This window comes from Salvelinus sp. IW2-2015, linkage group LG36, assembly GCF_002910315.2.
Source record: "Salvelinus sp. IW2-2015 linkage group LG36, ASM291031v2, whole genome shotgun sequence".
NCBI lineage: Eukaryota > Metazoa > Chordata > Actinopteri > Salmoniformes > Salmonidae > Salvelinus > Salvelinus sp. IW2-2015.
Genome location: NC_036875.1, coordinates 7,011,936 through 7,028,559, shown reverse-complemented (window position 1 = coordinate 7,028,559; position 16,624 = coordinate 7,011,936). Strand labels below are relative to the sequence as shown.

General features: G+C 41.5%; 2 protein-coding genes across 11 annotated transcripts in view; both read left to right on the top strand.

The window, feature by feature from the left end:
* The window catches only part of LOC111959620 (solute carrier family 35 member F5), a 32,635-nt gene extending 27,298 nt beyond the window's left edge, over positions 1-5,337 (top strand). For 9 of the 10 annotated variants that reach the window (XM_023981326.2, XM_023981324.2, XM_023981325.2 and 6 more), the window contains 3 exons: positions 1,219-1,376; positions 1,736-1,836; positions 2,802-5,337. In XM_023981326.2, coding sequence (XP_023837094.1) covers positions 1,219-1,376; positions 1,736-1,817 — 240 coding nt within the window. In that variant the 3' untranslated portion in view covers positions 1,818-1,836; positions 2,802-5,337. Of the gene's footprint in view, positions 1-1,218; positions 1,377-1,690; positions 1,837-2,801 lie in introns of those variants that run through there. The other variant, XM_023981328.2, reaches the window with a different exon arrangement.
* Positions 5,338-13,711: 8,374 nt separating this feature from the next.
* LOC111959928 (G-protein coupled receptor 39) overlaps positions 13,712-16,624 on the top strand; it is a 28,038-nt gene continuing 25,125 nt past the window's right edge. Inside the window, exon 1 of the mRNA XM_023981780.2 lies at positions 13,712-15,068. Within this exon, the coding sequence (XP_023837548.1) occupies positions 14,282-15,068 (787 nt within the window). The 5' untranslated portion in view covers positions 13,712-14,281. The remainder of the gene's footprint in view (positions 15,069-16,624) is intronic.

The following is a 16,624-nucleotide window of genomic DNA, read 5'->3' as shown; positions in this document are numbered from 1 at the left end:
AACTACACGGCAGACCTGGTCAATGACCTGAAGAGAGCTGGGACCACAGTCTCACAAGAAAACCATTAGTAACACTACGCCGTCATGGATTAAAATCCTGCAGCGCACGCAAGGTCCCCTGCTCAGCCAGCGCATGTCCAGGCCCGTCTGAAGTTTTGCCAATGACCATGCATGATCCAGAGGAGGAATGGGAGAAGGTCATGTGGTCTGATGAGACAAAAATAGAGCTTTTTGCTCTACAACTCCACTCGCCGTGTTTGGAGGAATAGAAGGATGAGTACAACCCCAGAACACCATCCAACCGTGTGAAGCATGGAGGTGGAAACATCATTCTTGGGGATGCTTTTCTGCAAAAGGGACAGGACGACTGCACCGTATTGAAGGGAGGATGGATGGGGCCATGTATCGCGAGATCTTGACCAACAACCTCTTCCCTCAGTAAGAGCATTGAAGATGGTCGTGGCTGGTGTCTCCAGCATGACAACGACCCGAAACACACAGCCAGGCAACTAAGGAGTGGTCCGTAAGAAGCATTTCAAGGTCCTGGAGTGTCCTAGCCAGTCTCCAGACCTGACCCAATAGAAAATCTTTGGAGGGAGCCGAAGTCCGTATTGCCAGCGACAGCCGAAACCTGAAGGATCTGGAGAAAGTCTGTATGGAGGAGTGGGCCAAAATCCCTGCTGCAGTGGTGTGCAAACCTGGTCAAGAACTATAGGAAACGTATGATCTTCTGTAATTGCAAACTAAGGTTTCTGTACAAATATTCAGTTCTGCTTTTCTGATGTATCAAATACTTATTGTCATGCAATAAATGCAAATTAATAATTAAAAATCATACATAGTGATTTTCTGGATTTTTGTTTTAGATTCCTTCTCTCACAGTGAAGTGTACCTATGATAAAAATTACAGACCTCTACATGCTTTGTAAGTAGGAAAAACCTGCAAAATTGTCAGTGTACAAATACTTGTTCTCCCCAACTGTATTTTTGTGTGGCAATAGTTTAAAAAGTCGAGATGTCAAGACAATGCACCACTCTTCTATGAATCAGTCCTGAGATGGTTGGGAGTGTTATACCTGTAGCTATTCTTAAAAGCATAAGTTCATTGCAAGTATTGGATAATGTTTCTGACCCATTGTTAGGCAGCTGGCCCTTCCATCTATACATGTGCTATTTAAGCAGCTATCACATTCGGCACTGCTATGTTTCTGTCCCCAGGTGCGTTTCTCCTGGCTGTTTTTCGCTGGAGCYGTTCCCGTCTTCCTCTCCTTCTTCATCGCCACTCTGTTATGCCACTACAACAACTGGGACCCCGTCATGGTGGCGCTACGAAGAGTGTTTGCCTTCATATGCCGCTCGAAACACCGGATTCAAAGGTGCTGGGGAAACCACTTGCRACTCTTTGTATTGTGCTGTTAACTTGGCCGATGCTTTGCAAGGTTTTACTTTCACAATAATTGTAAACACACACATGCATGTACGCACACACACAGAATCACTCTTATATTATCCAAATCTGTGTTATAAAGTCTTTTCCCTGACGTTGAATCAAGGACAATGGATAGCGTTGGTTACTTTTAGGCTTGTGGAGTTCGTTGTATTTCAATTTGTTTGCCTTTATGACGTTKATTTATTTGCATTATTGTGATGGCCCTCAATTTTAAACTGAATGCTAGTTGTTCCCATTCAGGTAGTGATTATGATCATGTTGATCATGATAGTCCTCTTCCGTCAGATTGCCAGAAGACTGRGAACAGTGTGAAAGCCTTATTCCCTTACACACGGTCTCCCATGACGATGAAAGCTTCTGCTCGTGATGCACCAGCCAATCACAAGGTAAGGAGACATCCAACTTCCTGTTTCTTTTACGTCCTGTTACAATCTGAGGTGAAATAATAATGAATGTTTTTTTTGTTGTTGAACTTTTAGTTACAAACTAGTTTTTCCAATCAAGTAGTATACAGAGAATGGCCAATGTACAGTATTGATGAATAGCTGCATAAGAGACACAAACATGGATCTATTTTTGTCCAATGCTATTTGCCACATCATCAGGAAAACACTGGATTAACTCGCTTCTTATAATCACAACTTGTTTGTCTTTGAGCATCTGTTATGCATTTATCTAGGCCTACTTTATTAAATGTTTATACATAGTGTCGAGTGAGAGAGGTAGGACATGACGTAGAGGATGTTCATAATGTAAATATTTTAGATTAGACCATCGCCCAGCCACTCCAAGGAATCTGGATTTTACCATGAAGAAAATAATATAATTTGTTTTCCCTGTTATTGGTTTTCGATACATTGTAAATGAAGACATGGTGTCTCATAGATGTGCCGTTGGTGAATGCTGTATTAGAGCTACCCAAGGATATTGAGTACTTATTCCTATCCTATTCTGAGGGTTCCAGGCTATCCAGGATTTGTCTGATAAGTACCCTCCTAGTATTCTGCTGGATTTATGCTGATGATGATGTAGCTAGGTTTTTATCAAACAAACCAGCTGAAGGCTGTCAGTGGTTTCCATAGCAAAAATTATGACTTGATCAAAATGTAGGAGTACATCCATTTGTACCCTCCTTGGTGCATCAAACAGCCCAACCACCGGCAAGATGAAAAATGTGATCATTTGAGTGAACAACAGGCACACGAAATGGATGTCTCTCATCTCGCCCATTTTAATAACAGAGTAAAGTCCATTACAGAAAAATGTGCGGTGCATTGGTGAGTCTGTTTATATTGGTCTCCAATAGAGGAAACTAGGTATACTCCTCAAATGTGTGTCTTTCTCTCACCAGATGGTGAATACGGCGCAGAGCAGCGTGCGGAAGGTGAAGTGACAATCTCAAAACGACCAAACAGAGACCTTACCCCCAGTGCCTCTCGTTCAACCTATATATTCTCTGCAGTGTGGAGATGACCGATCCATCTCTACAAGATTAACTCTTTTTTTCCTTTGTACAACGTTGACTCGTCGTCGACTGAGATCGTGTGTGTTTTGCTACATCGGATTTCGTTGTGTAAAAAGAAAAACTTTATGGTACTGAAAGTGCCAGCCTTTTATCAATGGCTCATACCACTTGAAATGGTACACGTTTAAATAATGGGACAGAGGCTTCAGTCAAGCCATAAGGAGAAAAGCAAGGGTATTGTCTTTGTTGCGAGGAGAAAAGTGCTCTGATTGGCTAATGTAGATGTATCCTCTTGTTGGTTTTCTATCGCCTCACTGCTTGTTCACAGGTGTGGGTTTGGAGCATGCACAATTCAGACCTGTTAATCTAGAAATAGTATGGGTGGGAAAAAAGTTGGTCATGCACTTCATTATCAGGCTGTTTAGGTGATTTACGAATCTGATTTACAGATCTGTCCATATTCATCAATGGTCTCAGAGTAGGAGTATTGATATAGGATTTGTTTAGCCTTTTAGATCATAATGACTATGATTATATGGACACAGAGGACCTGCACTATATCAGCACTGGTACTTAAGGACACTTTTTTTAATACAGGCCCATTTGTGCAGTGCCTGCTCAGAATCACTGTGAACAAGCAGTATCTGAAGTTTGAGATTAGAAGAGAGCTGAGCACAGCTGTTGACTACAGCCTTTGATTTCTCCCCCATACTCTACATCCCTCCATCTCTGGCCCCTGGCAGCCAGGCAATGCTGGATCATGAAGGAAGTCTGTGATGAAGACGTTTGTATGCGTTTTAATGTGAACTAAGACTAACCCCTCAACTAAACTAAGCTACAATACAAAAGTTATAATGCTGCTGCCTTTTCAACTGAAAACAGTTGCCATCTCCAAACAGGTGTAAATACTGTACTATGCCATGAAATGCAAATAAATTGTTACTTTAGTTTGTATTTCACATAATGACCCTTCTATACAAATAATATCTTAGATGTTTTACTCCACTTGTTTTTGTAAATCTTAACTATGTTATGACACTAAAAAAGGTGGCATGGATTTAAGACAGACCAAGTAAATATATTTTGCAGTATGTTTTACAAAAGCACTATTTACCATCCAATTAAGTTCCCTTAGTCTTAATAGAGACCATTACCTAATAATGAACTGTTGTATCATTTCTACCACTCCTCGGTGGGCATTAGGAGCCATGAATGGAGACTTGATCTGATTTGATTATCTTTCAACAATTATGTTTATTGGTAAAATGTATGCCATGATAATGTTTGTATGTCCAACAATTGTACTTTAGACACATTTTGTTTGATCAGCACATACAATGCAAATCAATCACCCACTCACTCTTATTTTGATGCTGATTTAATTTGATGAGTAAAAAGCATATTTTTTTTTTTTTTTTTGTCTCTGTAACCCTTGATGTACACCATGACAAGGTGCATGTTATCAATATTTTTCCATCAGCTGTCAACCTGTGTACAGAACTTTATGGAGTGTTTGCCCAGTGCTCGTGTGGATAGGACTTATTTTATGACTAGAGATAACTGCAGGAAGTAATTACTTGCCCTGTAAACTGTAAAAAAGTTCAGCCCCTCGAGCCATCTTTAACTTTGTCTAACTCACAGTTTTTACATTCACATTGTCAAAAAAAATATATATATCTTAGCCAATAGCGTTTATCACCATCAGCTATGATTAATGCACAAAGGAAGTCAGCTGTGAGATGTATTTTGTTGTTTAATTCATGGGGTTCCTGTAGTCTATTTATATTTGCAAAAAAAAACAGGAACTCTGAAACTACATCCTATGAAAATTGGTAAGCTAAAATGTAGATATGAAACAAATGATCATATGCCCCATATCATCCATTTATGGAGTTTCTTATCGATGGGCAGGGTACCAGCTACATAAGTGCATTGTTTGTAATTTTTTCAAAACTCATGTTTTTAAAATGTGTGTGTTTTCAAAAATGCAACAAAAAAAATTCAATGGTGCTTACGGAATGTGCGTATATCGTATGAAGTAATTCTTTTTCTCTCTCAGGTACTTTTACTTTATTCTCCTTTGTCCAATCAGATTTTGTTTTGATAATGTCCCTTCCTTTATTAATGGATCTCTTTTTAAAAGATGTATACTGATTTATAAAAGTGTGATTATCGTAGTTTACTGTATCATCACAAGTTCTTTTAATGGGAAGATTCACCCATTTTGAATGTTTTATCGTTTTTGTGCGTCTCTGAGCGATGTTCTATTTATTCCTGGGATCATGCACAAAAACAATGTTAAAAATAAAAAATAAAAATAAAAAAATGGGTGAAGGAGAATCTTTCCTTAGTCTTTGTTGTTCCGTAAGTCCCTTTTCAATGTTATGCTGCACTATTAAAATGATGTGAAGATGTATTTTCATTCTTGTCTCTGCCATAATTGTCTTTTCAATGTAGGCATGACGCCAGTGCTATGTTTTTTGTAAGAATGATGTCTTAATAGTGATTTTTGTCCTGGTATCCCCACCTTCTCCCTAAATGAAGATACTTATTTTTGCCATATCATTTACTATTGTGATCTTAAAATATAAACCTATTTAAATAAAATCACAATTAATGTTGACTGGTCAAAAGCTGAAAAAGCTAAGAAATTCAAATGAGCATCACATCCTGAAATTCACATATGCACTAGGAAGGTTTTCCAGCAGCTTTGACACCTGCTAAATTACTGTAGTTATATTAGTCTACTGTGCTTCAAACAACATGTACTCACTACATGGCAGGTTGCTTAGGATTTGTTCACCACAGTTTGTGTTGTGTATGTTGGTTCACACTTTTCAATTTTGTGTGTGAGGTGTTCTGTATCTGTTATTGGACACAGGGCGGCCTACAAAAGACCCAAGGCTCAACTCAGGACGAGTGTTGTACGCAAGATAGAAGAGTCATAGCGAGCTAACTTTGGTCAACTCTGACTTTAACTCGGGATAGCTGGTGACACGAAAGTGGTTTACCTTTTAGACATTTTTATATGTCAACAAATCCTTCAGAACTAACCTGCTCCGCGGCAAGTGAACTCAGGGCTAACCCCATTTACCCCGAAAGAAGTGTCTGAGCCACGAGTTGAGGACCATATTCCCTCTGTCTCGCAATGATTGCGTCATCATTCCCTTCATGAGGAAGACAACTCATCTTGGAATAGAATAAGTAATTGTTCTACCCCAGCTGGCATGAGAGGAATATTGACTTTGTTCTTGATATTTTTGACAACAAGGGTAATATTCTCACATATGAACAATTTATAACATTGAAAGAGTTTCCAATACCTTTCAGAGAGTTTATTTCTGTGATCAAAGCCGTTCCCAGTGGTCTAACTACACTTATGAAAAGTCATCTTAATTTTGGGAACGATCACAAAGTTTATCCAGAACTCAGATTGGAAGGCGTGGGCTTGAGAGATCTTGTTCTAATAAATATATAAGACAAATCCTTCATTCACAAAACCAACTTACACCGAGAGGAAAGTTTTTCTGGAACATGCTTATTCCTGACATTGTCTGGAAAAATGCATGGTTAAGGCCTTACAAATACTGTATACCAAACAAAGATAAGGAAGTGCACTTCAAAATTTTACATTATATCCATGTAATTCTATGATTTCCAAATTTGTGGCTATTGATGATATCTGCGTTTTCTGTGAAAAAGAAGGTGAGAATCTGTCTCACTTGTTCTTTGAATGTAAATTTGTGTCAGAATTTTGGGAAAACCTTGCAAAGTACTTATTTACCATTATGAACACTGCCTATATTTTTAACATCAAATATATAATATGTTACTATTGCAATGATAACAAAACCACTGAAATGATTGTTAATTTTTTTATTCTTGTTGCCAAATACTTTATACACAAACAAAGATTCCAAAATTCTATACCAAAATTACAAATTTTTCTTCTTGAATTTAATTATCTTATTAAAACATTAACCCTAGTGAATAACAACACGAATAACGTCTTCATAAATCATTATAATAAGATCTTTTCAGAGTGAATATAATTGCACTTAAATTGTTTATTTTTTGAATGATTTTATTTGTATTTTTATTGATATTTTTTGTATGTTTGAGTATTGTTAATACCTGTGTTTGGTTTGCTAGACATGTTTGATGTAGCAATGTAAGTTGATTTTTGTACTATGAATAAAACATTTAAATAAATAAAAAATATTTTAAAAATATATATATATATATATATATATATATATATAAATAAATAAATAAACTCATCTTGGAATAGATGTTAAGTTAGATGCACTATTGTAAAGTGGTTGTTCCACTGGATATCATAAGGTGAATGCACCAATTTGTAAGTCGCTCTGGATAAGAGCGTCTGCTAAATGACTTAAATGTAAATGTAAATGTAATGAATAGCCTGCAGAACTCCTTGCATCTTGATTCCTTCTTGCTGCCAGGGCAATTTAAGACTACTATTAGATGTGTTGAATGAGAGGTGCAGATGTTTTGACTGAATTAAGAAAATGTTGTGGTTGTAAATTGGGGTGGCAGGTAGCCTAGTGGTTAGAGCGTTGGGCCAGGTTGCTAGAACGAATCCCTGAACAAGGCAGTTAACCCACTGTTCCTAGGCCGTCATTGTAAATAAGAATTTGTTCTTAACTGACTTGCCTAGTTAAATACAAAATGTTGAAAGTTGTAACTTGTGTTTATTTTATCTTTGTTAGAGTGATAATTTTATAGTTGTATTGCTCTGCTTGGGCATCTTTGATAATGAGACCCTAGTCTCTGATTTCTCCTGACTAAATAAATAAAATAAAAGGGTATGGTATTAATCAAAAACTTAGGCATTTTCATATTACTGTTAACAAAAAAACTATCAAATCAAATCCAAATCAAAGTTTATTTGTCACGTGTGCAGAATACAACAGGTGTAGGTAGACCTTACAGTGAAATGCTTACTTACAGGCTCTAACCAATAGTGCAAAAAAGGTATTAGGTGAACAATAGGTAYGTAAAGAAATAAAACAACGGTAAAAAGACAGGCTATATACAGTAGCGAGGCTATAAAAGTAGCGAGGCTACGTACAGACACCGGTTAGTCAGGCTGATTGAGGTAGTATGTACATGTAGAGATGGTTAAAGTGACTATGCATATATGATGAACAGAGAGTAGCAGTAGCGTAAAAGATGGGTTGGCGGGTGGTGGGTGGGACACAATGTAGATAGCCCGGTTAGCCACTGTGCGGGAGCACTGGTTGGTTGGCCCAATTGAGGTAGTATGTACATGAATTTATAGTTAATGTGACTATGCATATATGATAAACAGAGAGTAGCAGCAGCATAAAAAGAGGGGTTGGGGGGGGCACACAATACAAATAGTCCGGGTACCCATTTGATTACCTGTTCAGGAGTCTTATGGCATGGGGGTAAAAACTGTTGAGAAGCCTTTTTGTCCTAGACTTGGCACTCTGGTACCGCTTACCATGCGGTAGTAGAGAGAACAGTCTATGACTGGGGTGGCTGGGGTCTTTGACAATTTTTAGGGCCTTCCTCTTACACCGCCTGGTGTAGAGGTCCTGGATGGCAGGCAGCTTAGCCCCAGTGATGTACTGGGCCGTACACACTACCCTCTGTAGTGCCTTGCAGTCAGAGGCCGAGCAGTTGCCGTACCAGGCAGTGATGCAACCAGTCAGGATGCTCTCGATGTTGCAGCTGTAGAACCTTTTGAGGATCTCAGGACCCATGCCAAATCTTTTTTGTTTCCTGAGGGGGAATATGCTTTGTCATGCCCTCTTCACGACTGTCTTGGTGTGTTTGGACCATTCTAGTTTGTGGACACCATGTGGACACCAAGGAACTTGAAGCTCTCAACCTGCTCCACTACAGCCTCGTCGATAAGAATGGGGGCATGCTCGGTCCTCCTTTTCCTGTAGTCCACAATAATCTCCTTAGTCTTGGTTACGTTGAGGGATAGGTTGTTATTCTGACACCACCCGGCCAGGTCTCTGACTTCCTCCCTATAGGCTGTCTTGTCGTTGTCGGTGATCAGGCCTATCACTGTTGTGTTGTCTGCAAACTTAATGATGGTGTTGGAGTCGTGCCTGGCCATGCAGTCGTGGGTGATCAGGGAGTACAGGAGGGGACTGAGCACGCACCCCTGGGGAGCTCCAGTGTTGAAGATCAGAGTGGCAGATGTGTTGTTGCCTAACCTCACTACCTGGGGGAGGCCCGTCAGGAAGTCCAGGATCCAGTTGCAGAGGGAGGTGTTTAGTCCCAGGATCCTTAGCTTAGTGATGAGCTTTGAGGGTACTATGGTGTTGAACGCTGAGCTGTAGTCAATGAATAGCATTTTCACGTAAGTGTTCCTTTTGTCCAGGTGGGAAAGGGCAGTGTGGAGTGCAATAGAGATTGCATCATCTGTGGATCTGTTTGGGCGGTATGCAAATTGGAGTGGGTCAAGGGTTTCTGGGATAATGGTGTTGATGTGAGCCATTACCAGCCCTTCAAAACACTTCATGGCTACAGACGTGAGTGCTACAGGTCTGTAGTCATTTAGGCAGGTTGCCTTTGCGTTCTTGGGCACAGGGACTATGGTGGTCTGCTTGAAACATGTTGGTATTACAGACTTAATCAGGGACATGTTGAAAATGTCAGTGAAGACACCTGCCAGTTGGTCAGCACATGCCCGGAGCACACGTCCTGGTAATCCGTCTGGCCCCGCAGCCTTGTGTATGTTGACCTGTTTAAAGGTCTTACTCACGTCGGCTACGGAGAGCATGATCACACAGTCGCCTGGAACAGCTGATGCTACACACACACACATACCTTTTTTTCTCTCGCACCATTGGTTAGAGCCTGTAAGAAAGCATTTCAATGTCAGGTCTACTACACCTGTTGTGACAAATACACCTGCACGTGACAAATACACTTTGATTTGATATCCTGCTCGCTGAATATCCATGTCGTCATTCAGCCACGATTCCGTGAAACATTGGATATRACAGTTTTTGATGTCCCGTTGGTAGGATATTCGTGATCGTACCTCGTCTAGTTTATTGTCCAATGATTGCACGTTGGTGAGTAGTATTGACGGTAACGGCAGCTTTCCCACTCGCCTTTTTCGGGACCTGACCAGGCATCCGGCTCTTTGTCCTCTACCTGCGTCGCTTCCTCTTGCAAATACACATTTAGTATTAACAGCATGCATTCGCAACTTAATGCAGAGTAAAACTTTTGTATGACTTAACGGCCCAGTGCAGTACCAAAATCATTTATGTTTTATATATTTATTTTATTTATTTAACCTTTATTTAACTAGGCAAGTCAGTTAAGAACAAATTCTAATTTACAATGACGGCCTACCCCGGCCAAACCCTAACCCGGACGACATTGGGCCAATTGTGGGACTCCCAATCGTGGGACTCCCAATCACGGCAGGTTATGATACAGCCTGGAATCGAACCAGGGTCTGTAGTGATGCCTATTGTAACGGCTTTCGTCTTCCTCCTCGTCTGAGGAGGAGAAATTAGAAGGATCGGGGGAACAATGTGCAGCGTGGTAATTGTTCATCTTGATTTAATAAAAGTGAACACTCAAAATACAAAAAACAACAAATGTGAAAAACCGAAACAGTTCTGTCTGGTGCAGACACACGAAGACTGAAGACAACCACCCACAAAACCCAACACAAAACAGGCTACCTAAATATGGTTCCCAATCAGAGACAACACAAAACACCTGCCTCTGATTGAGAACCATATCAGGCCAAACACAGAAATAGGAAAACATAGAAATAAAAACATAGACTGCCCACCCCAACTCACGCCCTGACCATACTAAATAAAGACAAAACAAAGGAAATAAAGGTCAGAACGTGACACCTATAGATATATACTTACACACTATGAGGTTGGACTAATACTGGGAAATTGTGAAAATGATGATAATGCCCTGTAAGAGCTGTTTGAAAAGACTGCCTGGTGGGATGTAGTTTTGGCCTGCCTGGTGACACCACTGGTTAATAAACCAATAAGAAAGAGAGTTACGGACCTCTCTGCCAATAACAGCTAGTATTCAGTTTTCCCCTCCCCACTCAGACCACTACCAGACAGTTCTAGCAAAATTGTTGCTTGAGAAATGTATCTTTGCTAAGAAGTTATATCATTTTTTACCTTTTTAATTTAAAACAGACAGTAGGGTACTTAATTGATACGCAGAAATAATTTGATATTGAGATAAAAAAAAAGCTGCATTGGACATTTAATAAAAATGTATCGATAGTAATGGGGAAAAAAGTGCTTGTGCATTGATAAAGCACACCAAAGATGGCATTAACGATAAGTAATAAGAAGAAAGATGGCGCTTCTAATAGCCTATTTTACACCATGGCCTGCTGAATTTGCAAGATAACTCAGCTGTGGTCCTAGAGCCTCAGGCAGGGGAGATGGGGTTAGTGAGAGCATGCCTAAGACCACAGTACACCACAAGAATTGGTAGAGAATAATAGTGTTTCTGTGGACACTAGATAATCTGGCTATCCAATGGCACCAGCGCGCGCACACACACACACACACAGACCTGGGTGTTTTACATGGCCGTGATGGTGTAGGCCTATTTATGTTACTTTTCTGAGTCAATTCAGGTAGCATTCAATGTCCTGTGTTCATTTTAACCATGGCAGCCAGCATTACAAATAGAAGATAAAAGCCTCTGTCTGTTGATCCTTTCCTCTTAATGTAATTGTCATGTCTGTCAGGCCAATGTTTCCAAAGAAACACAACTTATTTCAAGCACCAGTCGAGTAAAGTCAATAATGTTGTTCTGGTAACAAGATAATACAAAGAATTCAGGTAAGCAGCACCACACTCACACAGAAAAAAAGCAGAATGTTCTAACCTCAGTCAGGGCAATGTTTTCAAATAAACAATTTATTTCAAGCACTGGTCAGTAGATAATCCAACAACACCAAGTAGAAAGTCTTCTATTAAAAAGTGGGACTTGTGTCCCTGGCTGCTACTCAAAGATACTGTATCTTTCTTATTAGGTCATAGATCAAATTAACTGCAATASACTTTTCTCAAATATATTAGCAAAACTACACAGAACAACCGCGGACCACTGGAAAATAAGAGGGTACGTGAAAGCGTGTCAGTCACTTGTAAATTCTACATTGAACAAAAATATGAACGCAACATGTAAAGTGTTGGTCCCATGAGCTGAAATAAAAGATCCCATAAATGTTCCATATGCACAATAAAAGGCCACTCTAAAATGTGCAGTTTTATCACACAACACAATGCCACAGATGTCTCAAGTTTTGAGGGAGTGTGCAATTGGCATGCCAACTGCAGGAATGTCCATCAGAGCTGTTGCCAGAGAATTGAATGTTAATTTCTCTACCATAAGCSGCTTCCAACATTGTTTTKGAAAAATTGGCAGTACATCCAACCGGCCTCACAACCACAGACCATGTTTATGGCGTTGTGTGGGCGATCAGTTTTCTGATGTTGCTGACAGGTGTATAACATCGAGGACACAGCCATGCAGTCTCCCTAGACAAACATTGGCCTTACTGAAGAGGTCAGTGACTTTCAATGTGGCACCGTCATAGGATGCCACCATTCCACCAAGTCAGTTTGTCAAATTTCTGCCCTGCTAGAGCTGCCTCGGTCACCTGTAAGTACTGTTATTGTGAAGTGGAAACGTCTAGGAGCAACAACGGCCCAGCCGCGAAGTGGTAGGCCACACAAGCTCACAGAACGGGACCGCCGAGTGCTGAAGCATGTAGCCTCACCATCTGGCAGTCCGACGGACGATTCTGTGTTTGGTGGATTCCATGAGACCGCTACCTGCCCCAATGCAGGTGCAGACTGTAAAGTTTGGTGAAGGAGGAATAATGGTCTGGGGCTGTTTTTCATGGTTCAGGCTAGACCCCTTAGTTCCAGTGAATAGAAATCTTAACACTACAGCATATAATGACATTCTAGACGATTCTGTGCTTCCAGCTTTGTGGTAACAGTTTGGAGAAGGCCCTTTCCTGTTTCCGCATGAGAATGCCACCGTGCACAAAGCGAGGTCCATACAGAAATTGTTCGTCAAGATCGGTGTTGAAGAACTTGACTGGGCTGCACAGAGCCCTGACCTCAACCCCATCAAACACCTTTGGGGTGAATTGGAACGTTGACTGCAAGCCAGGCCTAATAGCCCAACATCAGTTCCCGACTTCACTAATGCTCTTGTGGCTGAATGAAAACAAGTCCCCGCAACAATGTTCCAACATCTAGTGGAAAGCCTTCCCAGAKGAGTGGAGGCTGTTTAAAGCAGTAAAAGGGGGACAGGGCAAATCAATATTAATGCCAATGATTTTGGAATGAGATGTTCAACAAGCAGGTGGCAACATACTTTTGGTCATGTAGAGATCCTGAGGCCTATTTTCTTCCCCCCAGTCATGTGAAATCCATAGATTAGAGCCTAATGAATTCATTTAATTTGACTGATTTACTCATATGAACRGTAACTCAGTAATATCTTTGAAGTTGTTGCATGTTGTGTTTCTATCTTTGTTCAGTATAGTTTAAATGTATGTAAATAAGCCTAAGAATAACGACATGATCTTAGTTGAGTTGTTCTGGCCCGTAGTCTACTCTACATATAGGCTAAGGCGTATTCACCTAAATGGGAGGTGATAATGTTCGGGTAAGGAACACCTCTGTATGACGAAAGAGATGTGTAGTAACCCTTGGTCCCGCCTACACACAATCACCCTTTACCTTGAAGTAGAGCCATACTAAACTTGAATAGTGATAACAGAACAGGGCTGTGATCTATCTCCCCTGCTCTGAAGTTTAATGTTTAACTAGTAGGAGGGAGGAGATCAGTGCCTGCTGTCAGAGTGCAGCTTGAAGCATGGTCCAAGCCATGTAAATCCACTTTCTGGAAGAAGAACTGTACGGACGACCTATGGCTGCCTACAAAACTCAAGTCCTGCCACTTTGAGGGCTTATTCACAGGAGTGTTTCTCGGAAAACCTGAAACGAGGAAGAAACGTTCTGGTATGGCAAATGGGATCCTAATCTTCTTCTGTGATATAGTTTATCTGGGCAACCAAGTGGCCCGTGGTGAGAAATGTGTTGTGTCGCAACACACGTGGGATAATCTACTTTTGGACTCAATCACAGTTTTAGACGAAGGAGTCTGAAATCTATTACTTTATCTCTGAAAAAATACATTTCTCCCTGGCTGTTTGGATTGGATTTCCTCTTGGAATCCATTACAAAGACTCTGCCCTGCTGATCTGAAAAGCTTTTTTAAAAAGTATATATTTGGAAATCGAAACTCTAACAGATAAATCCTTTACTATGAATGAGGGGGAGGCTGAGATATCTAAGGAGAAAGACTGGAAAGAGCTGGAGCCCAACTATGCCATTAAAATCTTCCTCACCGTCCTGTACAGCCTCATCCTGCTCACAGGCATTGTGGGTAATGGAGTCACCATCCAGGTGATGCAGGTGCTGCAGCATAATGGCTACATGCAGAAGTACGTGACGGACCACCTGGTGAGCCTGGCGTGCTCCGACCTTCTGGTCCTCCTCATAGGCATGCCRGTGGAGCTCTACAGCGCCACGTGGTTCCCCTTCACCTCCACCTCGGGTGACGCTTCCTGCAAGATCTACAATTTCCTGTTCGAAGCCTGCAGTTATGCKACCATCTTGAACGTGGCGACACTCAGCTTTGAACGCTACATGGCCATTTGCCACCCATTCCGCTTTAAGGCCCTGGCAGGAGAGCGAACGGGGGGCCTCATTGCTCTCGCCTGGGTCACGTCCGTGTTCGTGGCTATCCCGCTGCTGTTCACCACGGGAATGGAGGGCCACGTCATAGAGCCAGACGTTGGGCCGGTCCAGAACCTGACATTCTGCACCAACCTGAGGGAGCAGTGGGGGGTGTACAGGGCCAGTATCTTTGTGGCGTTCATCGTGTACATGGTGGTGCTGGTCAGCGTTGGGGTCATGTGTCGGGGCATGATCCTGGTCCTTCAGAAAACCATGAGGCCCATGGGAGGAGGGGTCAACGGAGAAGAGGGCACGCCAAAACACGAGAGTGCCCGGGTCAAAGCCGCCAAGAAGCAAACCATACTTTTTCTAGGTATGTTAACACTTACAGTATACACTCTACCCAAAATATCTAAAATGTTACCGATTGCAATTTGGAATGGATGTTGATACATTTTGTTAAGCCAGCTGGTGGCCACAATGTGTGTGTGTGCGTGTGCATGTTTGTGTTACAAAGGGGGTGTACACCATTGCATTCCAACTGGAGTTGTTGAGACATGTCTGTTCGACTTCACCTTTGTTTATCTAACAGTGGAAAAACCACTCTGGGCCCCAACCTCTGATTGACTCCACAAGACACATGTTGAAACAAACTATTTTGAAATGTTATGACCATTCAAATGATTGATTTCCCACACATCTTCTGTTTGGGGTGGTCTGTGCCATTACRGTCCACAGATAATCTCAAGAGAACTCACACAAAGAACATTCCTTGTTTTGATCATGTTATATTGATTTCACATGTGGAAAGAAATACAGTGCATTCGGAAAGTATTCAGACCCCTAAACCTTTTCCACATTTTGTGACGTTACAGCCTTAATCTAAAATTGATTAAATAGTATTTTTCCCCCTCATCAATCTACACACAATACCCCATAATGACAAAGCAAAAACAGATTTTTAGACATTTTTGCAAATGTATTAAAAATAACTAACTGAAATATTACATTTACATTACTATTCAGACCCTATACTCAGTACTTCGTTGAAGCACCTTTAGCAGCAATTACAGCCTCGAGTCTTCTTGGGTAMGAAGCTACAAGCTTGGCACACCTGTATTTGGGGAGTTTCTCCCATTTTTCTCTGCAGATCCTCTCAAGCTCTGTCAGGTTGGATGGGGAGCGTCGCTGCACAGCTATTTTCAGGTCTCTCCAGAGATGTTGGATCYGGTTCAAGTCCGGGCTCTGGCTGGGCCACTTAAGGACATTCAGAGATTTGTCCCGAAGCCAGTCCTGCATTGTCTTGGCTGTATGCTTATGGTTGTTGTCCTGTTGGAAGGTGAACCTTTGCCCCAGTCTGAGGTCCTGAGCGCTCTGGAGCAGGTATTCATAAAGGATTTCTATGTAATTTGCTCCGTTCATCTTTCCCTTAATCATGACTAGTCTCCCAGTCCCCGCCGATGAAAAACATCCCCGCAGCATGATGCTGCCACATCCATGCTTCACTGTGGGGATGGTGTTCAGGCCAAAGAGAACAATCTTGGTTTCATCAGGCCAGAGAATCTTGTTTTTCTAGGTCTGAGAGTCCTTTAGGTGCCTTTTGGCAAACTCCAAGCAGGCTGTTGTGTGTCTTTTACTGAGGAGGGGCTTCCATCTGGCCACTCTATCATAAAGGCATGATTGGTGGAGTGCTGCAGAGATGGTTGTCCTTCTGGAAGGTTCTCCCATCTCCAACGAGGAACTCMGGGGCTCTGTCAGAGTGACCATCGGGTTCTTGGTCACCTCCCTGACCAAGGCCCTTCTGCCTCGATTGCTCTTTTAGGCCGGGCGGCRAGCTCTAGGAAGAGTCTTCTTGGTTCCAAACTTCTTCCATTTAAGAATGATGGAGACCACTGTGTTCTTGGGGACCTTCAATGCTGCAGAAATGTT